The 23,390-nt window shown below is 37.7% G+C and overlaps 1 protein-coding gene across 1 annotated transcript; it reads left to right on the top strand.

Annotated features, from left to right (window-relative positions):
• The first annotated feature begins 8,800 nt into the window (after positions 1-8,800).
• LOC104233530 (suberization-associated anionic peroxidase-like) lies at positions 8,801-11,853 on the top strand. Its single transcript, XM_070167796.1, has 3 exons — positions 8,801-9,231; positions 10,296-10,493; positions 11,150-11,853. Exons 1-3 carry the CDS (start codon positions 8,899-8,901, stop codon positions 11,699-11,701), a joined length of 1,083 nt encoding a protein of 360 aa, XP_070023897.1. The 5' UTR covers positions 8,801-8,898; the 3' UTR covers positions 11,702-11,853.
• Positions 11,854-23,390: the final 11,537 nt, after the last annotated feature.

The following is a 23,390-nucleotide window of genomic DNA, read 5'->3' on the forward strand; positions in this document are numbered from 1 at the left end:
TTTTTTTTTTTGAGAATGTTTGAAGAAAAGGAAAAAACATATGGGTAGACAACAGACTCGAAAAACAAACAAGTGCAAGATTGAACTAGGGATACATTAAAGCTTTGAATTTTGGTGCCCGCGAGGCATCATTCGGCCTTTCCGCGGGCTTGGGGGCCAGGCTTCTTTGCAAGCTTTTTAGTTCCTCCATGATCTGATGGACATAGCCCATGATTGAGGCAAATAGGACATCACGAGGCATCTCTTCACATGTTAGGCACTTTGTGGTGATATAGCGCCCTATATCATTGATCCTACCCCTGATTCTATCCCTCTCTATGCACAGTTGTTCTATCCGTTGATTCTTTAGTCCCAATATTCGAGTATTGTCAATGAGCTGCTCTTGGAACCTCTCCATTTGTTCTTCCATCCGGGCTATCGACTCATGGTAGTGTTCTCTATATGTTCTAGCATCCTGGGCTTGTTTGAGGACCCGATTATTGAGAATGGTGTTTATCTCTCTCAATGTCGCAACACTCATTTCGTAGTCCCTTTTTACTTGCCATAGGTGCTCTCTCCGTGATGTTGTAACTGTAGCCCATCTGACCCGCATTCTTGTTATACAAGCCTGGGATCTCTCCAAGTCTTCTCGGCTTTGGCTGACTTGATTTCTCAATTCCGCTATCAACCTTTCATCAGATAGACGTTTCTGTCGGTCGCTATCACTCTTACTGACTCGGCGAATTCGGGCTTTCAGTGCCTGGTTTTCTTTGGCTAATTTGTTCTTCTCACCCTGCTCTGAGGCTACTTGAACGTTGTTTTCAAACATAAGCCTTTCAATTTGTCGCTTCAGCTGCCCGATTTCAACCCGGTAGCCTTCCTCTCTCACTAACCAGCCCCACTGTTCCTGCGAATCATCCGTAAATTGTTGGACGTGAGCTCTTTTGGCAGGCCTCTGACGAATCTGGAACCTTTTCCCGAACCAAACATCGTATTTTGGGTCTACCTCACCCTTAGCCAGCTCTCGAACCATAGTCTTGGGTTCAAGGAATCTACATTCGTGCCACAACTTTCTAATTTTTCCTTCGGGGAACACGACTCCTGGACTCAACTCAATGGCGTGCTTGCTTAGATCCTCATCAGTGGGAATTACCTGAAATCTTCCTAGTTGGCGCAGTACCCGATGAGGAGCATATGGTTGGATGCTACGAAGTCCCATCAAAAGAACATGACATTCCTCGGCCGCCATGTATATTACCTCAGTATCATTCAACCACCCAAATGCCCATTCAACTTGGTCGGCTGTTGTTGACCTCAATTGTGCAAGCCATGCTTCGACGCCTTCGGGAAATATGACGCCTGTCATTCGTTTCTCAAAGCCGCTAATGCAGTTTTTCTCAGTCAACCCGTGGTTCATGTATCCCACTCGGTGATGGAGGTGTTCTTGCATCCACAACTGGAGTAACAGATTGCATCCCTGAAAGAACTTGCCTCCTTCTCGGCATATAGTTAAAGCTCGGTAGATTTCAGACAAAATCAAAGGAACCACAGTACTGTCGGTTCTTTTGATTGCAACATCGGCCATCCCTACAAGGCCTATCTCTATTTTTTTATCTTTGCGGGGACAGACCACAATTCCCAGAAATGCTGTGATAAATGCCAAAGTACGTCTTGCTTCCCACCTGATTCTGTTCCCAGTGTGAATTAATCCGAGGTTTGGTTCTTCCAAACCCTGAGGAATTCCGTACCGTTGATACAAGAATTGGAGAGTACAACATCCCTTCGACAAATCATCATTCTGTACCTTCCGACTAATGCTTAGCAAATCCAAGAACGCGTGCGGAGATACTGGTCTTGGTGAAAGTAAATACTGCCCTCTTAGTTTCCCATTCAACCCCGCATATCCGGCGACTTCCTCTAGTGTAGGTGAAAGTTCAAAGTCAGCAAAACGAAACACGTTGCGTGTTGGATCCCAGAACGGTATTAGAGCCTCGATGATATCTGTCCTTGGCTTGATATTCAACAGATCGACAAAACCTCCCAAAACTCTTTCCACTATCTTTATACTATCCTTTCCCATATCATTCCACCACATGTAGAGTTGCGAAGGGACCTCGCTACACACTGAGAATGGTTCATTTTGACTTGTGCTCATCCTGCACATTTATTATAGTGATTAAAGAAGGAAAAACTTTTATTTGACTTAAAAACTATCTATATTCTAAAGAAATATTTTTTTGGATTTTAAAAAAAATTTTCTTGAAAAAAAACTTTTAAGGAGAAAGGAAATATTTTTGAACCAATATTCTGAATTTATGAAAGAAATACTACAGAAAAAAATATTTTTGAATTTTATTTTGAATATCTTTTAATCAAATAAATGGGATTTTGAAATTAAAAGGAAATATATTTTTTTTTAAAAAAAATAATTTGAGGTCTAAAAGAAAAACTTTCTAAAGAAGTGAGTAATGTTAAATATTTTTGGATTTTTTTTTTGAATACAGTGAGCCGAAACCAAAGAGGTTTGCCTCTGATCTCACATCCGGTGAGAATCAGACCCGCGTAGTTCAGGCTATAAACTAACTAATTTTTGAAAACAAACAAATTTTTCCTTTTTCTTTTATAGCAAAAAAAACTATTTTCCTTTTTTTTTTATCTTTTTTTTTTTTTTTTTTGAAAATAAAGCAAATTAAAATAAAAGACTTATTCCTACACACTTTCTGCTTTCTAAGCAAACAAACAAAAAAAATATATATGTATTTTTTTTAAAAAAAAAAATTCGGCAGCATTTCGACAGTACTTGGACAATGATTTTTCTAAATTAATCATCTAACTTTCCACTTGCTATTTTTATTTTATTTTATTCTTTACACTCCCGAGACTCAGAAGCCGGTCAACATGCAAGACCGAGCAAATAAATGCACATAAAACAAATAAGATGCATCAGGATGGTCATTTTCATTTTTGGTGCACCTGTCCTAGACAGACCCAACCCCTGTGTTGAGCCTCCAAAGTCAGATGCACGTGATGCAAACAAACGTTCCTACTAGGGATCCGGCATGTGGCTTTGTTATACTAGGTTCAGAACCTGGGTGTTTGTTCTAGACCTGGCTTACCCGAGCAGACAACTCGAGCCGAGGGGGGGTAGCGTACCGGGAATACAGAAGCTTCACCGGCTTAGCAACTTGTCCGAACCTCGTTCTAAATTGGGTTTTTACACTATACAGAAAAGAAGTCGTACGAAGTACACCCTTCTTCATGATTTAGAAGACTCAGAGAGGAGATGGGTTTCGGCACAGTTTATACACAGTTCATGTAATATCAAAGCGGTAAAAGCAACATTTAGCATATTAGGCTCAAACATGTAAAAATCAGATAAAACCAAATATAACAATTTATATGAGCTCGAATTTCTAACCCTGAACCACTGGTTCTGGGTTAATTCCCCAGCAGAGTCGCCAGAGCTGTCACACCTCCTTTTTCCGGCACCGCGAGGTGCGTAGGGAGTTTTTTCCAATTAAAGGACAGTCGAAACGGGATTGGTTTAATTATTTCAGAGTCGCCACTTGGGAGATTTAGGGTGTCCCAAGTCACCAATTTTAATCCCGAATCGAGGAAAAGAATGACTCTATATTACAGTCTGCGTACCAGAAATCTGGATAAGGAATTCTGTTAACCCGGGAGAAGGTGTTAGGCATTCCCGAGTTCCGTGGTTCTAGCACGGTCGCTCAACTGTTATATTCGGCTTATTTATCTGATTTTTAATACAATTATGAACCATGTGCAAATTTTATCTTTTACCGCTTTATTATTATAATTATTATTTTTTTAGGAATGTGAACATCGCTTAAAACATATCTTTGGATTGTGTCACATGAAATGCACCCACAATACGAAACATATTTTATTTGATGTTTTAGGATTTAGATTTGGGTCGCATGAAATGCGCATCCGAGTTTAAGAAGGTAAAATTAATTAAATCGCGCCTAAAGAGTCTAACGCGTCATTATCTTTGGGGAAGGAAGTGAAATTCACTAAACAATCCATCCCAAATTCTAAGTAATTTTTTTTTAATAATTAAATAAATAAATGAGATTGGAGAATCCTATAAATTTTGTATTATTTACATCTATTTATTTTTAGCGATATCCTTTAATAATATCCTTTAATGACTACATTTTTATTATTACTAAGTTTTTTATACATATAAAATCAATATCTACATTCTTGAAAATGACATATTAAATAGAAGAGAAAAACAAATATTAACAGAAAGTAATAAAATTATAATCATAAATACAACATGGAATTATCGAAAAGTAAAAAAAATAAAAAAAAACTAATTATCCCATAGTTGGATTAAAATTCAAATTATTAGTAAGACTTAAGCTTATTGAAACTAATTATTTACAAATACTGAAAATTGAAAGAAATAAAAATAAAAACTTGAGTACTAAATCATATTTCCAAAAATTTAAACAATTTAACATTAACTAACTTTGTTTTAATTCATCATGTCCTAATACTTGTTTGCAAACTAATTCATGTTATAACTGAAATTGACTACATGATTCGGATTAACTTATCGTTGACGAAAAACCTTCTGAATAAGGAACTTAGTTAATTTTTGCCAAACTGATTCAATAACGCCATTTTTACGTTATTTCTTCTATTTTTTTTATTAAACAGTTTTAATTAATAATCAGGCTTAAATATATTTCCTAATAATCTGGTAAAGGCGTTATTTAATATGTCGCTATAATATGCCTAGTTATGCCGATGACAGTGATTTACAGAATAATAATACATGAATAACCTAAATACAATACAAAAATTAAATTAAACTAAATTAAAAATTTAACACTCCATTCTTCATTTCAGCTTACAAAATGCCAAAATTACAGTTGTGTACCTGATATTGTCAATATAAGAAGAAGAAAGTCAGCAACGTAATACGTAACACAGCAACAGCAACAATAACCAGCAATAACCAGTCAACGAAAATCCCAGTGACAGCTTTGAAAAATTCAAAATAAAATCCAGGAATGCCGAAAATAATGGACAGAAACCAAAGGAAATTTTCAGATTTTTGAAAGGCTAGTTAATCTTCAACCCTTAATTTCTACACCTGTATACCAGAATATTTCTCAGGTGTGTACTACTTTCTCTTCTAATTTTCAAAATTTTTTTTTCTTTCTTTGTATGTTTTTTTCTTTTCTTGAGAGTTTCAATGTTTTTTTTTTCGGAATAAATGTTCAGCTTTTTTTTTTCAATCTCTTTTTGTCTGTCTTTTTTTTTTCTCCCCCCTCCTCTTGTGTTCAAGACTTCACATATATATATATCCCATCCCATAAATCAATTAAAATCAATTCTTTTCTCTACCAAACCCATTATCTTCCCACTCATCCCCATTACATTAAATAAATATATCACACCACCCCATTATATTTTGTCCCCCATGCTTTATTTAAAATAATGCAAGATTCCCCTTTAATTTAAATCTTGTCCCCCCTTTATATTAAATAATCATATCACAACCCACCCCATTTCATTTTGTCCCCCATGCTTCAAATAAACAATTTCAAAATGTACAATTCCTAAACTACCCCTTCCGACCTTACTGAAATTACCAAACTACCCCTGAACGTATTACAAATTTACCAAACTACCCATCAGCTATAACACATCAATTAATCAAACCTAACCAAAATATAGACAATATGATCAATTTCTAACAATGTTCAAACAACAATATGAACACGGATGAACATCATAACAACAATATCACATGAACATGATTTTAACAACATTTCAACAACAAATCACATGAACACAAATTGAACAACAAAGAACAACTAAAATTTGATTGAACAATATTTTAGCAACAAACAATCCTATTTTCGGATTCAACAACAACAAACAAAGTATGAAGATTTCTAAATTCAATCATATTGAACTTAAAATCAACTCTAACAACATTACAACAAACAATTCTTATATTAAACTTTAAACAAGATTATGAGAACAATTCAAGCAATAATCATAAATGGTAAACAAGAAATCAAACTATACAAAAATTCGGATTCAAGATCATCAAAACAAAGTATGAACATGAATGAATCTATTTTAAGACAACAAAACATGACGGATTAAACGATTAAAACAATATATTCCTTTAATACAACTAAATTCTTTAAACAAATAACAAGATCGACGAAGAAACAATTATGAACTTAAACTTGAACTTAACAATATTAACAATTTCTAACAATACATAAACACATGAAATAAATTGAAGAAATAGTTGATTAAATTTCAATTTGAATCTAACAAACATCAAACTAACAAATACTTACTTAAACAATAATACAAACATGAAATAAACATGAAAACAACTAATTAAACTTTTATTTTGAAATCTGAAAATTAATTTAACAAACAACATGAACATGAACAAAACCAAAAAAATCAAATATCTAACCATAGACATGAACAAAGCAAACATTCGCCGATTTTAGATTCGAAAAATATCAAAACAAAATAACAGACGAAATAAAATTTAAAAACTACTAACCGGATTGAAACGACAAACAACGACCAAACAAACAATGAATCTTGACGAGCCTCGACCAAAGCTCGAACCAACGATGAATAAAATGAGCAGACCACGATGAACTTGGCCATGGAAGCAACGGAGACGCGATAGAAGGCGATGAACAGTGATGAACGGAGGCAGCTGGAGCTTCGACGAGAAGCAGGAGCTTCAACGAGCAGCAGTAGCTTCGACGAGCAGCAGTAGAAGAAGGCTGAAGCAGAAGCAGCGGGGAGCAAAATGGCTGCGTCAATGGCGGGTCCGGGCAGCAGCTGCGACGGAGAAGCAGCAGCATGGTCTTCTTGGTCGATGATGAAGCAGTGGCGACGGGGAAGATGAAAGCAGATATCGCAGCAGCATGAAGTGAGGAAGAAGCAGCGGCAACGTGGGTTACACCATAACGAAGACGATGAAGCAAAGGCAACGATGGTTAGAGCTCGACGAAGATGATGAAGCCAAAACAACGATGGTGTTATGGTGGAGCTGGGGACGGCATGGTCGCAACTGAGGACGACAGGCGAAGCTATGGGAGGCAGCCATGGATGGGGTGTGAGGAAAACTTGGAGAAGAAGAAGCAAATGGAGGGGGGGGCGGATGTGTTCTTTAGGTTTTTTAGGGTTTTTGTGGTTTGGGTCTTTTGGGTTATGGACTGGGTCGACCCAGTTCGAAATGGACTGGGTCGTAGGGAAGATTGGGCCATTTTTTGGGCCTATGGCTTGAAATCGAAGAAGAGGCCCAATTCCGACTTTCTTTATATTTTCGCTCTCTTTTCTTCTTTTATTTCTCTAAAACTAAATTATAAAAATACTTAAACTATTATTAAGAACTAAATTAAGTTATAAAAGCGTAAATTAACTCTCAATAACAATTAACGCACAATTAAGTATTAAATAAGCATAAAATTGTATATTTGGACATTAAATGCTAAAAATGCAAATGATGCCTATTTTTGTAATTTTAATTTTTGTAAAACAAATTTAATCACTTACAATTGTAGAATTAAATCCTATATGCAAAATGCGACATATTTTTGTATTTTTTATTAATTTATCAAATAAACACGCACAAACAAATACAAATAATTATTCAAAATATCACAAAATATCACAAAATTGCACACCAAAGAAAAATCATTTTATTTTTGGATTTTTTGGGAGTAATTCTCATATAGGGCAAAAATCACGTGCTTACAGAAACTAATAATAAATAGTTGATGTGTTTGGCAGAAAAGTGCTGATAAGTTGTTCTTTTTATTAAAATAACTAAAAGACCCTTAATTTTTTTTTTAAAAAAAATTATAAATTAAGAAGTCTCTTCGTAAAGAAAAGGATGAACAACGAAATATGGAACCAAGAGAAAGTTAGAAAAATTATTTTGTGAAAAGTATGTTGTGAATTAAAATATTGTTAAGGATAAATTAGTAAAAGCATTGGTCAAACTAAAAGTGCTTATAAACTGAAAAGTCATAAGTTGGGGGTGATCAACTTATGACATATGGTCGATTTTAGCTTATAAACACTTGACTTATAAGTATTTTGGATGTCTACCAAACGCGTAGATAAGCCAAAATATACATATAAGCTAGTTTAATCAGCATATAAACTTAGCCAAACATCTTCTACATTTTCTTATTTTGTAGGTTGAAACTTGTACCTAAAAGACTTTTCTTCTCCTAATATGACGTACTTATATACCAATGTCAAACCAGATTAATCAATTAGCATATCTATTACATGCAGTGCTACGTCTTGGGGTAAAAGTGACAGTAGATATTGTTGCCAATCAATCAATCACATTATTTACTCTATATAGTTTCAGAATTAATGTCTTGGCTTCTATTTGATCTATCCTTAATTTTGTTGCGCTTTTTATTTTATCAATTGTCTTTATTCTTTATGGTCAAACACATACTAAATAAAGAACAAATTGGAATTTTCTTCTTAACTCTGGATTAAAAGTAAACTAGCGTTTTTACTTTTTACTCCAAAAGAGAAAAAACGAATAAAAGGATATTAGTAGTGATTTTGATCAGAATAAAAGGATATTAGAATATTTTAGACAAAAATATCGGAGAAACATAGCGAAGGGAGGCAGCACGCGTAATACACAGCTACAACTAGGGAAGGAGAAAATCTTGTACAATACTAAGAAAGTCAATTCCACACCAAACGACAATTTTCAGCTTGTGTGTTCGCAATTATTTAAAGCCGAAGGATGACTAATCGTTGCGTGCATTTGTTAGTCTTAACTCCCTATAAATAGAAGCATAAATACAATCAAAATCATCCACAGCCTTTGCCTCCATAGACATTTCTTTCAATTAGGTCATGGCTTTTCGTTTGAGTCATTTGAGCCTTGCCCTGAGCCTTTTGGCTCTTGCACTTGCAGGTGTTGCCATTTATAGGAACACTTATGAAGCCATGAGTAAGGGATTCCAAACACTTTCTCCAGAGTTAGATCTGCTGGAGTCAGCAGCCAGCATTTTAACCCTAAATAATAATAATGCTGAGCAAAATTCAGACAGCAAGTTAACTCAACCATTATCTCCATCGGCATGCATCTTCTCTGCTGTTCGACGAGTTGTTAACAGAGCCATTGATAGAGAAAGACGCATGGGAGCTTCTCTCATTCGTCTCCATTTCCATGACTGCTTTGTTGATGTAAATTCCTTCACTCTTTCTTCTGCTCTCGCATTCTTTACTCTCTCTGCCGTATTTAATTACTTTAAAAGAACAACAAAGAAAAGAAAAAGAATCAATAAAAGGCAGTTTTTTTTTTCGTCAAATGTTTTCCTAAATTTATCAATCTTTAAAGGTTTAATGGGATATAAGGAGTTTTTCACAACTGTCGAAACCAAGAATTTCTCCATGAGTGTTTGAGATTTCCTACGAGGAAGGTTGTCCAACTGATTGTACGTCCGCCCCTACCAAGGCCGTAATTAACTTATAATGCATGAACCAAAGTAATGTCAAAACAATTTATTTACATATGATAAAAATTAAAGTTGTTGTCCTAGCTAGTATTTAATCAATCAAAAAGCACTTATATCATTTTAGTATTATATTATGAGAAATGTTTGCTATTACGATTTTTTTTTTCGGGGGGGGGGGTTTGGGGGGGGGGGTTGGAGGGGTACAACTAGTGGAGTAGTTGGAAAAGTCTATTCTGCTTCTTTTTTAGGTTGCCTTCCAATTCTTGTTTGTCGCTGTCACTTAAGTAGCTTTTTCCTATAAAAAAAATACTTGGGTAGCTTGAATAAACTTTAAGAAAATAAAGAAAAACTGCTCAAACTTTAAATATTTGTGTAGCTCTAAATCATCTCATAGCAATAAAATAAAAAGATTTAAATTAAATTATTATCAAAATTAGAAAATTGTGATTCATTTTAGGATAGACTAATAAGGAATATTGACATATAAAGTAGAATGAAGGGACTAGCTTTCTCCTATTTTACCCCTGGACAAAGCTTTGTCATGCTTTTCCAATTTTTATATGCCTGCGTTCTCATTATTCTCATCCGGACTATCTATCTATGCTCATGACCGAGCTTCCATTTCTTCTTTCAGCTTATCTAGCCATAAAACTTCATTTTCATTAACCATAAAGCAAGATTAAGGTTCATTTTACATCAATTCACGTAATCTAGTTCATTTATAATTTTAAAACATATTCTACTCATGAAGTGATGATTATGGTTGACTAATAGCTACATGGTTATTAACAGGGTTGCGATGGAGGAGTTCTTCTAGACGATATTCCCGGATCATTCCAAGGGGAAAAGACCTCACCACCCAACAACAACTCAGCCAGAGGTTTTGAAGTCATAGAACAAGCTAAACAAAGAGTAAAAGATACTTGTCCCAACACGCCTGTATCTTGCGCAGACATCTTAGCTATTGCTGCTCGTGATTCTGTTGTTAAAGTAAGTTCATTAATTTTCTATCTGTAACGTACCAAATTTTACTTTAACGATTATTTACCACCACCCAAATTCCACCCCCATGGTTTTGGGGTATAGAGTTTCTGTTCGCTACACAAGACAGCGAAACCAATTTTATATTACTAGATTAAGAGTTGCCTTCCACCAACAGTAAGGTATGTCAATACTTTGACAATCAGGACTTATTTTGCAATAAAAAAAGCAAATTAATTGTTTAACAAAAAATTGAATTATTAGGCCAGCAATTAAATATACATTATCAGCAAAAACTACCTTAAAGATTTCAATTATATACACACATAATATTAAAGATTTTTGCACGATCAATGAATTTTAATATATAATAGTAGGTTTATTGCAACTTTTGTAATTATGTTACTATTACTCCATCGCTTCATCTTACGTGAACTTGCGGAGTTTAACAAAGAAATACTTTTGGAATTATGTTTTTAAACATGTCATGATACTTTTGGAATTATGTTTTTAAATATGTCATTAAGAATAAAATAAATAAATTAAAGTCAAGTTATTTTTAATATAGAAATATATTATTTTTTAATAATAAATTAATAGTAAGAAAATAGTATCACATAAATAAAATAAGGGAATAACTTAAAAGTCTGTTGTGTATTTGACAGCTAGGAGGACAAGGCTATAACGTTGCACTTGGGAGAAGAGATGCAAGAGCGGCCAACTTCACTGGTGCTTTAACTCAGCTTCCAGCTCCGTTCGACAATCTAACCGTCCAAATAAGAAAATTTAATGACAAAAACTTTAATGCCCGGGAAATGGTGGCGCTAGCCGGTGCCCACACGGTGGGTTTCACCAGGTGCGCCACCGCGTGCAACAGCAACAACGTTAACCCAGCGGCACGTCTTCAATGCAACTGCTCCGTCACCCAAAACGACACCAACTTGCAACAACTGGATAGAACTCCTGCAGTGTTCGACAGAGTTTACTTCCAGGACTTAAACAGGAACCAGGGTATACTTTTCTCGGATCAAGTGTTGACGGGGAATACCACCACTGCTGCTATTGTTACAACCTACAGCAATAATGGTGCTGTTTTTCTTGGAGATTTTGCTGCTGCTATGATCAAGATGGGGAACTTGCCTCCCTCACCGGGCGTTCAATTGGAAATTCGTGATGTTTGCAGCAGGGTCAATCCCAGCTCTGTGGCTTCTATGTGAAAGGAAAACTTGAATTTGGCAAAAAGGAATTCATGAACTCACTATTAGTTGGTTGATGTTTTCTTAAAATAAAAGAATCACTGGTTCCTGAATGTGGTCCAAAATTAATGTACTCCTATATTATTTTTCCAGTGTTGAAAAATTCTGAATCAGTTAAGGAGTTGATCAGAATAGTTTAAATTAGGTAGTATGTCTATTCCTAAGGTCCAAATCACTAAATTCATCGAGGACGCCATTTATCGACACTAAGTTCCTAAGATTACTTGGCCAAAAGTTCTAGTGATTTAAAAGGTCACATCCTTGGCGGATTTTTCTTTTTAAGATTAATATTAATATGGAAGTAAGGAACCATGAATATAAGGAAAGCAGTAAATAAAAGCAATAAAAATATAATGTCTCATCGTAAAGAGAATGCCGGTAACTAGGGGCGTACATAGGTCGGGTTGGTTCGGTTTTTTTAATTACCAAACCAAACCAATTGTGTCAGCTTATTAATAGCCCGTTTGGCCAAAAGTGCTTTTTTTTTGCCAAAAACATTTTTGGCCAAAAATTGAGGTGTTTGGCCAAGCTTTTGGAAGAAAAAAAAAAGTGCTTTTGAGGAGAAGCAGAAAAAAGTAGTTTCTCTCCAAAAACACTTTTATGAGAAATACTTTTTAGAAAAATACACTTAGAAGTGCTTTTCAAAGTAATTAGTCAAACACAAATTGCTTCTCACCAAAAGTACTTTTGAGAAAAACACTTTTATAAAAAAAAGTACTTCTCAAAATAAACTGATTTTTGCAGCTTGGCCAAACGGGCTATAAATCTAAAGACCAAACCAATAAAAGTCGGATTTTTCTTTTATCTTGGTTTTTCTCAGATTTTTCGGGTTTTCGTTTTTTTTCTTCATAAAGTCTTCATAGCACAAAACATAGAATTTTGCCCCAAATATTTCTTTAATCCTAGTAAAACATAACTATATAAAGTATTTTTCAAGAAAATAACATAAAATATGAGATGAACCATGACATTGCACTAAGATATTCAACAAAAAATAATAAAATCGCATAAAATAAATAATCAATAAGTCATAATAATGAAATAAATATAATCTAAAATTACTAAGTTGCTAAAATAAGTATAACTAATAAGTACTATTGTTATTTACATGAGTAAACACTAAAAAAAAGTTGTGTATTTTCTCTAAACCATGGAAAGCTTAAAAAAATATATATATCTAACACTATTGTCATTCCTAGTACAATTGAATTGAATGTCTTTTGTAAGTATTAATATTGATTGGATTTTGGTTTGGGATTTGGTTGAGTTACTAACACTTTTGGATTACAAAACTTATTGGGGCATTCAAAAATTGTAAGTCCAAGCTTGAAATAATGCGTTAAAAGATAAAATTCTGAAAAAAATTAAGAAATATTTTTAAACTACACTACAATAAATATTTTTATGTATTAAACATATTTATAATTTCCATATATGTAATATCGGGTTGGTTTGGTTTCTGTTTGACTTTTTTTTAGTTAAAACTAAACCAAACCAATTATAGTTGGGATTTTTTTTCAATACCAAACCAAATCAAATCAAACTATAGTCGGACTTTTTTCTCGGTTTAACTCAGATTATCGATTTGGTGGGGTTTGTATTTTTTCATTGTACACCCCTACTAATAACTAATTGGAGTCTGATTTGTTAAATTGTGTGATGAACTTATATATATATATCTAAAAGCTTATCCTATTAAAGAAAACATATTTTTACTTACTTAATTATATCTTTAAAGGTTTTATTAGTGTTTGAAGATTTCTTGTTTATGGGTCAAACACGTGAAAAGCCTTTTGGATAATGGGTGACTTCTATCATTATATTTAGTATAAGCACTTGGTGTTAAATATGAGTTTCAATGATGAAAAATAATATATCACATTTGTTGCAGGATCACAAGGGATAAAATCAAGGAATCAAGAAGCCCTATCATTCAAGTATGGATTAAGGAAACAATCTATTAACGGGAGCTCTAGAAGCAAAGCAAAAGAAAAAGTATCAATGATTAGAGATGAAAAAGGAAGAAGCAGCGGAGATCCGGAAGAAGAATCAATCAATGACTTGATAAATGATTGACGAAAGCTATTATAGGAAGGTTCCAAATCAAAGGAAAACAAGATTCTGAAGCGCTAAACAGGAGATGGTTGAAGCCCAAAATAAAGGGATCCATCGGTGATAAGGCTATAATGTGGGCCGGGCCCGGGCCTAAACGAGCTTCGTGGGCCGGTCCTAAGTGGGACCGGGCTTCGTGGGCTTTTGGTAGGAATCGGATCAGGATCGGGACCACGAACTAATGGTCCCGAGCTAAGTGGGTCGGTCCTGGGCCTATGTGTGCCTAAGTGGGCCCAACAGTTAATTTCAATTTTTTTTTTAAAAAAAATTATTATCTAAGGCAATTCCTTGTAAAAATTATATTATAGAATTGTAAATTCAAATTTATATCAGGAGAGGGAGAGGAAGTGTGTACCCAATAAGAAAGGGGTAGGCGTAGAACACTTAGTACCCGGGGCGGTCAAAATGGACTATGTCGTCCCATACCACCGGTCGCATGTCACCGTAACGGGGAATTCCCCACCTAGCTTTCAACTCTGAGATTTCTTCCTCTTTTATAACATAGGGGACAGGTTTCGGCTCCTCCTCGGCGCGACTGCAGAAGTCGGTCCATTCTTTCCCAAGACGAGGCAAGATCTCGGCTACCGACGTGACCTCCTCATCTTCTACCACCTCTACTCCTCCGGTGGCCAGAGCAACATTTTTGGCGCCAGAATTCTGACCGGGAGGTCAGTGCGAGAAGAATCACCAGCCATTATGTCAATTTGGTATAGTAAAAAGACAATGGAAAGGAAGGATGAAAGTTTTCAGTTAACTGTGGGCGAGTGAAAATTTGGAGTATCAGGAAGAAAGTATATTCGCAAAATTCTTTCAAGCAAAGGGCAAGGAAGTGTGTCAATCGAATGATGTGTTCCTTCTATTCATAAGAGACATAAATCCCCCAAGCACGAAACCCAAGAGTCGCCAATCGAATCTGATAGGGCAAGAAACATTTCAATTCCCTAGGAACGTGTGTCATAATGGAGGCAACCACGAAATGACATTTCAATCCAAACGACGTTTCAATTCCGAAATAGCCACAACGGTTGATCGAAGCCAACCGTACACCACTACGAAGTGACAAGAGCGGTCGAAGCAGCTTTTACCCGAGATGGTCGGGATCGAATCCATATGGAGCTAAAAGTGGGAATTGGATTCCTATCTAAACTAGAGATGCGTAATTGCTCTTAATTACTCTTCCAATAATCTTTTGGTTGAATATTACTTCTAATATTTAGGCTAATGATAAGCTAAATTAAACTAAGAATGATTGCTTGTAGGGTTTTCTAATTAGTTAAAAAGGCACTAGGGAAGTGACTTTCTCCTAGGTGACTACTTGACGGGATCTAAAGCCTAAGACAAAGACATTATGTTGGGGATTGTGATATAGCCAATGCACGGATTTACTCACTCTATACCTCTCGGTAGCTTGAGTGACTTTACCCTAATTGATTTTCTCAAGACCAATTGGGTGTCAAAATTGTGCAAGCAATTTAGGCTCAAGTAGGGTATTACTATCTCTAGGTTTAACCCTTTAATTGGGGTATCAATCTCTTGATTACACCCCAATTTCTTGTTGGACTGATTTTCCTAGACTTAAGTTCTCTTTCTCAAGAGGAACCCAAGTCAAATAGGCACAAATTAGTGTTTGCAACCACTAATTCAACATGGAAAATACAAATTAGTCCAAATATCAACTACCCATACACATCTTAGCCTTAAATCAAAAGACCCACCAAATACCCACACTAGGGTTGAGCCACAACCCTAGCTAATGGGTCTAGCTACTTATAATAGTGAAAGAAAACAGAGAAATAGATGAAGAAAACCCCATAAGATTTAATTACAAGCTAATAATTGAAGATTCAATGATAAACCAACTATAAAATTAATCAAAATAGTTAAACACAACCGTTCACATGCTCTGGTCTTTCGCAGATTACAAAAGATGACCAAAAAATGAGAAAAAAAGTATTTATACTAGGCCAAATTTTTTGGACAAAATTACCCCTGACGAGGTAGTGTGGTCCGCACAAAATGCACTACGGACCGTAACGAGGCTTCTTGGCTTCAAACTCTGCTCTCTGAACTTGGCCACCGCGGACCGCATAAAATGCACCGCGGCCGCGGTGGCTTCGACTGGGGTCCGCACAAAAAAGGACCGCGGACTGCATTGGCATTGATCTCAAAATTCCCAACTCTCTGAACCCCATCTTTGCGGACTGCACAAAATGGGTTGCGGCCGCAAAGAGGCCACTGCGCCCGCACTAAATCCTCTGCGGTCCGCATTGCCTTAGGCTCCAAAAGTGCACCTCTCTGATTCTCCTTACTGCGGACCGCAATAAATGGATTGCGGCTGCAGTGGATCTGTTTTAATTGTGCTTGGACTTGTTCTTGGTACTTGTGCATGTTTCACTCCTTTTTGAGCTGGTTTTGACTAATTGTTACCTTTTTGACCAAACTCTGCAACAAAGTACAACATGTAAGCCTTTGGAACTATTTTGTATACATTTTTAATCAAAACTCAAGTAAAAAAGAGTGTAAAATGGGCTAGAATCCCTAGTTATCAACTCCCCCAAACTTAAGCTTTTGCTTGTCCTCAAGCAAACAAAATAAGACCCACCTCTTAAGAGTAAATCCAAGAAAATTCAGCTGCCCTTAAGTGAGCCCATCTAGAATCAATTGGGACTAACAATTTCCCTCATTTCAAATGAATCATTAACAACATTCGACCTTCTAAACACCATGGATTTAGTGAGACACAAGAGCATCAAGAGTTAACTCAACTCATCAAAGAAACTCTTTCTACTACTTTGGTCATTGTGGAACCAAAACTCATACTCCTCAACTCTCTCTAAGCAAACCTCACTTTTATATTGTAGCACTTAGAACGAGGTTAGTGGAAACACACTCATCTCTCTCAAAGAAAGGTCACAAGTCCGGCTCTAAGTACCATAAGCTTGCCCCTTATGTGAGTCACCACTAATGTAAGCTTCATTCAACTCAAGATCATATAGGGCTTTTGTGGAGATATGGTAAAGGTTTTTGGTTTAGGGTAGGAAATATTTGGTCTAGGTAGGTTCCACCTTCTCTTAAGCACTTCATTTGCTTCATTTTGGCATACATTCTCTTGACTTTTTGAGTCATTAAGTTCTTTCTGAGGGGTTAGAGAGACACACCGTCACTCTTTCTTGCTCATTTCAAACCTTTTCTCCTTTCTCAACTTTCCACACCTTTCATCTCTTTACTTTTATTGAATCCCTTCATTTTTTTCTACATTGATCAATCTTTTTGTCTTTTTTATTTTCTTTCTTTTTAATTGCCTTTCCTTTTCTTCATTTTGTACCTTTTTCCACTTTGTTTCATTCCCCGTCTCTCTCCCCAAACTTATTCTTTTGCCTTGTGCTAAGGAAAGATAGGGTGCCAAGAGAGGGTCTTTTATTTAGAACGGGTAAAGGCTTGTATCATGGTTTTTGAAAGAAAAAGGTTTGTGGCTCAAAAGGGTTGACTAGGGATATTATCATTGGTAGGCTAATGGAATTTTTCAAAATATTATTCGGATCAAGGAGAGCCTATAATCACATCTTAAGTCAAGCTACACTTAGAATTTCGCGTAGACAAATATTCAGGGCAAGTGCTAGACTAATGGCTCGGGACTTGGACTTGCAATTCAAATTCTCACCACACAAGCTATGGGATTGCTAAAGAGACAGAGTCGGGGGCCCACAACAACCATAGCTAAGATTTGAGCAACACAATGTCCCAAAAAACCACTTGATGATTATCGGCCAACACAAGAGTCTCAAGGTCACAACTTTCACCATCTTATACACAACAATTTGTTTTTGACCATAGGATCAAAGGCAAATGTGTTAGGCCCAAGTGAAGCTTTGCATGAGGCACCATTACTCACTAGCTACTATTTACACAAAAAAAAAATAGAAAACAGACTCAAACCCTTAAGAAGGTTGTCATGCCATCCATCATCGGGAAGAGCCACCCGGTTCACACAAATTCCACCTTTGGAAAGAACTGTGGCATTAAGAAAACCAAAATCTTATTGCACGCAAAAATTCAAAACAAGAAGCTGCGAAAATAAAATAAGAAGCTATGAAAGGAAAAATGCGGAAATTAAAATGAATATATACAAGAGGAGATTTAGTCGAATATACATAAGGAAGAATGAATATATACATTAGAACGTAACTTTATATACAGACCAAAAGTAAATAGTACGAAAAGTGCAATAAAATGATAAAATTATGTACATACCAAAAGTAAAAAGAAAGCATAAAAAGAAAGTAATGTCATATATACAACCCAAATCATCCAAATAGGGCTACCCTCGCAAATTAAAGCTAGCATTGTCCTCAATTCTAACTAACCAAAATAAGCACAAGAAAAGATAGAGATTAAAAAGAAACTCCCTATTGGCCCTCCGTCTGCATAGGATCATGAGTCTGGGTCCCTGGGTCCTCGGACTGCTTGGGAACCTGTGACTGGCTCCCTATAACCTATGTCTCTACTGGGACCTGGGCCTGTATTGAGTCATAGGCCTGTACTGGAATCTGGGGCTGGCTAGAGGAACCTCCCTACGGGTCCTCCAACTCTATAAAAGCATCATCAGCATGGGTAATCACCTTCTTCCTCTTGGCTGGCCTCTCTGTTTCCTGCTCCGGCTCAAGCTGGGTTGCTGGAGTCGGGTCATGCAATAAAAGATCCAAAGGAAAGTGATCAACTTTCAATTTCTCCACCTCCACCCTCAACTCTTTTACCGACTCCTTGGATCCGAGTCTTTCTCAATTTCTTTGTTTCTTTGGTCAACTCCTTCAATGCTTTTCCATGTGAACCCACAGCATCCAATATTAATTACTGGTTCTTCAGAAGTTTCTTCTGGTTCTCTAGAAGCTCCTTGAGAGTGTCCTCCGCTGACTGTGGGACCTGTGGCTGAGGAGGTGCAGACTAGGCTGCTACCAAAGTAGAAAGTACAGACGGCTTAGAAGTGGCTGCCTGCATCTAGTTGTTGATACTGGCGAGGGTCTAGCTCAAGCGGTGGGCAATCAAAGAATCTTCTGTGGATGAGGGGATATTTGGAACTGTAGAAGTGAAGGGTCCTGGGACCATGTCTGGGTGGCTGAAGGAGGCTGAGTAGGGGTCACTACTACTACTGGCGCTTCAGACTGGCCAGTAGAGGTAGTGGTTTTGCCTTTAGGGTCCTTGGGGTTGTCACGACCCTTGGTGTTGTACCAGGAGAAAGGTTCCTTGGGTTTCACTTTCACATCAAATCTTCTCTTCTCTACATTTTGATACTCAAAATACATGGTCAGGAAATTTGGGAAGGGGTAGGATCTATCACCTTCATTCACCACCCGCGTAATCACCATGGACATCACATTTCCGATGTTGATCGGGTACCCCATCATGATAGATGCCACCAATATAGCCCGGGAGATAGGAAGAGATTGTTGTGAGTGGTGGGGTCTATCCTGCTACAAACAAATATCTCCCACCCTTTTGCTTCGAAGTTCAGGGTTCTCCTCAGAATTTTTACTCCCGTGGTCAACCAAGCTGGGGTAGTACTTGGGATTGCCAAGTACTCTGCTAACCAAGGATGAGTAGCCTTACTCAATGCCACATTTTCTAAGTACAATGCCTCATCCTCCTCCGAGAAGCCCAGGTAGTCATTGATCATTAACATCAAACTTTACTTTCAAATTTCGCACCTTGGTCAATGTAGTACCCTTTTTGATGTGGGCAACATTCGTGTAATACTCCTTCACCAAGTGCTCATTTGCATCCTCAACATGGCCTATGAAATAGTCCCAGCCTGCTCTCTCTCTGAACTGCCTCAGCATATTGGGGTTGTGAGGTAAAATGTCCTTTGTAATGAACTGCCGCTTAGGTATCAACTTCCTCTCGGGCCACCATTCTCTGAACTTGTGGTAGGCCACTTCACTCACAAACCTATTTTGCCATGCCTCCGAGTTCCTGGTTCTCTCTACTCCTCCTACTTGGGGCTCACCCCCCTTCTTCATCTACGGGATCCTCACCGGATAGTGAAGCTATAGGTGAGGTAGAATAGGAATTGTCACTGCCCGCAGCTGAGCTCTCAGACGACTCAGAAGAAATTTGCACTGACGCTTGGGCAGTAGGGGTGCCCGGAGGTGTATCTCTTAATCTAGGCCTCTCCGGCCAGTTAGGAACATATTCTGGCACGGAGTCGGATGCCTCTTGGGAGGGCATATACTCACTTCCCAACTAGGAAGCAGCTCTATCAGCAACCCTTATGATTCTTTTGATGTCCTCAATAGCTTGTCGGGCTTGTGGGGTCAATCTAATTATGCCTCGTCCCCTACCCCGGGAGGACTCTCCATTCCCTGTCTGTTTATCGCCTCTGCCTCGTGATTTCACCATTATCTACAAGGAGAATGCATTTTGTTCTTGTTAGTATCCCAGTATCAGATAAAGCAGTGCAGAATAAAATTGCAGACAGTTCAAAATGAAAAGCAAAATTGAAGACCGCAAACCGCACAAAATAAAGTGTGGACGCAAAGAAGCTACTGCGGACCGCACAAAATACACCGCGATCCACACTGAGGTGGGGGTCAAACTAACCACTCTCTGATAAAGGCCACCGCGGACCGCACAAAATGATATTGCGGTCTGCATTAAGGCACCGCGGACCGCACAAAATCCACCGCGGCCGCGGTCCTTAACTTTCAACCTTTCTGAAGTCATACCATCGTGTTCTGCACAAATTGGTATTGCAAACCACAGAGAAGCACCGCGAACTGCACAAAATACCATCGCGAACTGCGGTACGCCAAGAATAGTAATACCAACCTAGGGTTTCAAATATTCGTCTCAATTTAACTTAAAATCACATATTATTGATCCCCTAGGTGTTTAATCAGTATTTTTAACTAATTAGCCTAATTTAAATATTATTAAGCAAAACTTACGCAACAATTTAAAGAATAGGGAGGAAAAAGAAGAAAAACTAGCTAATTAAAAGAAAATAACAAAGTTAAAACTAAGAAAAAATATTAAGATTACCAGTTAGTGAGATGCAACATAGATGATTGAAAATAGATTGTAATTTGTGCAATTAGGGCTTGAATGAATAGTACTTTTTTCTACTATTGAGAGCAAAGGATCGAAAAGTTTGAAATGAGGGCTTGAGGTCCTATTTATAGAAAAGGACCCTGGCACCCACAGTACATACCTACCGCGGACCGCACAAAATGGCACCGCAGTCCGCGGTACTCAGAATCAAGAGGTACTGGGGAGACGCCCATTGTGGACCGCAAGAAATGCAATGCGGCCGCAGCGGTCCACCGCGGACTGCACAAATTGCATTGCGGCCGCGGTGACAAACTTCAAAGACCCCCCCCCCTTTTGATCAATCACTCTGCGGACCGCATTGAAATATTGCCCCCACACTAAGGCCTTTGTGGCCGCACAAAATGTAATGCGGCAGCAATGCAAACTTCAGAGAGTGTGCATTTTTTTCTAACTTGGTCCTGGACTGCATCAAAATAATCCTACAACATTGCACAATCAATTAGTCCAAAAGAAAATCCTATACTGCAAAGAAAATCAAAGAAAAGCAAAAAGAAAGACACATGGGTTGCCTCCCAAGAAGCGCCTAATTTAATATCGCGGCACGACGCAAGTTACCATCAAATAACTTTAGATGGAGTAGGGCCACCACATGGCGTTCATCAATCTTGCCTAGGTAGTGCTTGACCCTATGCCCATTAACTCTGAAAATCTCCCCATTTTTATTCTTCAAGTTAAGTGCACCAAATGGAGACACAAACACCACTTCAAAAGGTCCACTTTATTTTGACTTAAGCTTTCTCGGAAACAAACGTAATCGAGAATTGAACAAGAGAACCAAATCACCCACTTTGAACTCCTTGCCACGAGCATATTTATCATGAAGGTACTTCATCTTGTCCTTGTACAAGGACGAAATGGAGTAGGCATGGAATCAGAATTCATCAAGTTCATTAAGCTGCTCCACGTAAAGATTTGCTACCACATCCCATTCAAGATTCAGCTTCCTCAAAGCCCACATGGCCTTGTACTCTAACTCAACCGGTAGATGGCAAGCTTTACCAAATACCAACCGATACGGAGACATACCAATTAATGTCTTGTAAGCAGTCCTATAAGCCCATAGAGCATCATCCAACTTCTTTGACCAATCGGTCCTATTAGAATTGACCGTCTTTGACAATATACTCTTGATTTCCCTGTTTGAGACTTCAACTTGGCCACTCGCTTGAAGATGATAAGGAGTAGAAACTTTGTGATTGACACCATATTTTGCAAGCAAAGTGTCAAAATCTCTATTACAAAAATGATAACCCCCCATCACTTATGATTGCACGAGAAGTGCCAAACCTAGTAAAAATACTTTTCTTAAGAAACACAACAACACTATGGGCCTCATTGTTGGGTAAAGCCACGGCTTCAATCCACTTTGAAACATAGTCAACCGCCACAGGAATGTATGTGTTCCGACACAAGCTAACAAACGGGCCCATAAAATCAATGCCCCATACATCTAAAATATCAACTTCAAGAATGTTATTGAGAGGCATCTCATCTTTCTTCAAAATTCCACCCGCTCTTTGAAATTCGTCACATCTCTTCACAAGTTCACTTGCATCTTTGTACAAAGTTGGCTAATAAAACCCACAACTAAGAACTTTTGAAGTCGTCCTCGCCCCGCCATGATAGCCACCATAGGGAGAGGAATGACAAGCCTCTAAGATACTCAATTGCTCTTCCTCCGGTACACACCTTCGGATCACACCATCCGTGTAGATCTTGAAAAAATATGACTCATCCCAATAGAAGTCCAAACTATCTCATTTGAGCTTCTTTATTTGGTTAGAAGAGAGCTCACACGGGATTATACCAGTTACAAGAAAATTAGCAACGTCCGCAAACCATGGCATACCATTCACCGACACCGAAAGGAGTTGCTCATCGGGAAATGAATCATTGATCTCTAGGCCATCACGAGGCCTCCCCTCCTCCTCCAAGCGGGACAAGTGGTCCGCCACTTGTTTTTCACTACCCTTCCGGTCCACAATCTCCAAATCAAACTCTTGAAGTAAGAAGACACATCACATCAGTCTAGCTTTAGAATCCTTATTCGTCATCAAGTACCGGCGTGCGGCATGATCGGTATGAACTATGACCTTGGCACGCATGAGATACGGCCGAAATTTCTCCATCGCGAACACAATAGCCAAAAGCTCTTTCTCAGTCGTCGTGTAGTTCACTTGAGCATCATTCATTGTCTTGCTCGCATAGTACACCCCATGAAACATTTTGTTCAATCTTTGACCCAAGACCGCCCCAACAGCAACATCACTCGCGTCACACATAAGCTCGAAAGGCAAGCTCCAATTGGGTGCGGTAATAATAGGAGTGGTGGTCAACTTGTGCTTGAGAAGTTCAAAGGCTTGCATACATCTCTCATCGAACATGAACTTGGCATCTATTTTCCAATAACTTGCATAAGGGATTCACGACCTTC

This window comes from Nicotiana sylvestris, chromosome 2 (genome assembly GCF_000393655.2).
Source record: "Nicotiana sylvestris chromosome 2, ASM39365v2, whole genome shotgun sequence".
NCBI lineage: Eukaryota > Viridiplantae > Streptophyta > Magnoliopsida > Solanales > Solanaceae > Nicotiana > Nicotiana sylvestris.

Coding starts and splice junctions, on each gene's coding strand:
- LOC104233530 (XM_070167796.1), top strand. CDS start 8,899: ATGGCTTTTCGTTTGAGTCATTTGAGCCTTGCCCTGAGCCTTTTGGCT. Junction 9,232..10,295: donor TCCATGACTGCTTTGTTGAT/GTAAATTCCTTC, acceptor GGTTATTAACAG/GGTTGCGATGGAGGAGTTCT. Junction 10,494..11,149: donor CTCGTGATTCTGTTGTTAAA/GTAAGTTCATTA, acceptor TGTATTTGACAG/CTAGGAGGACAAGGCTATAA.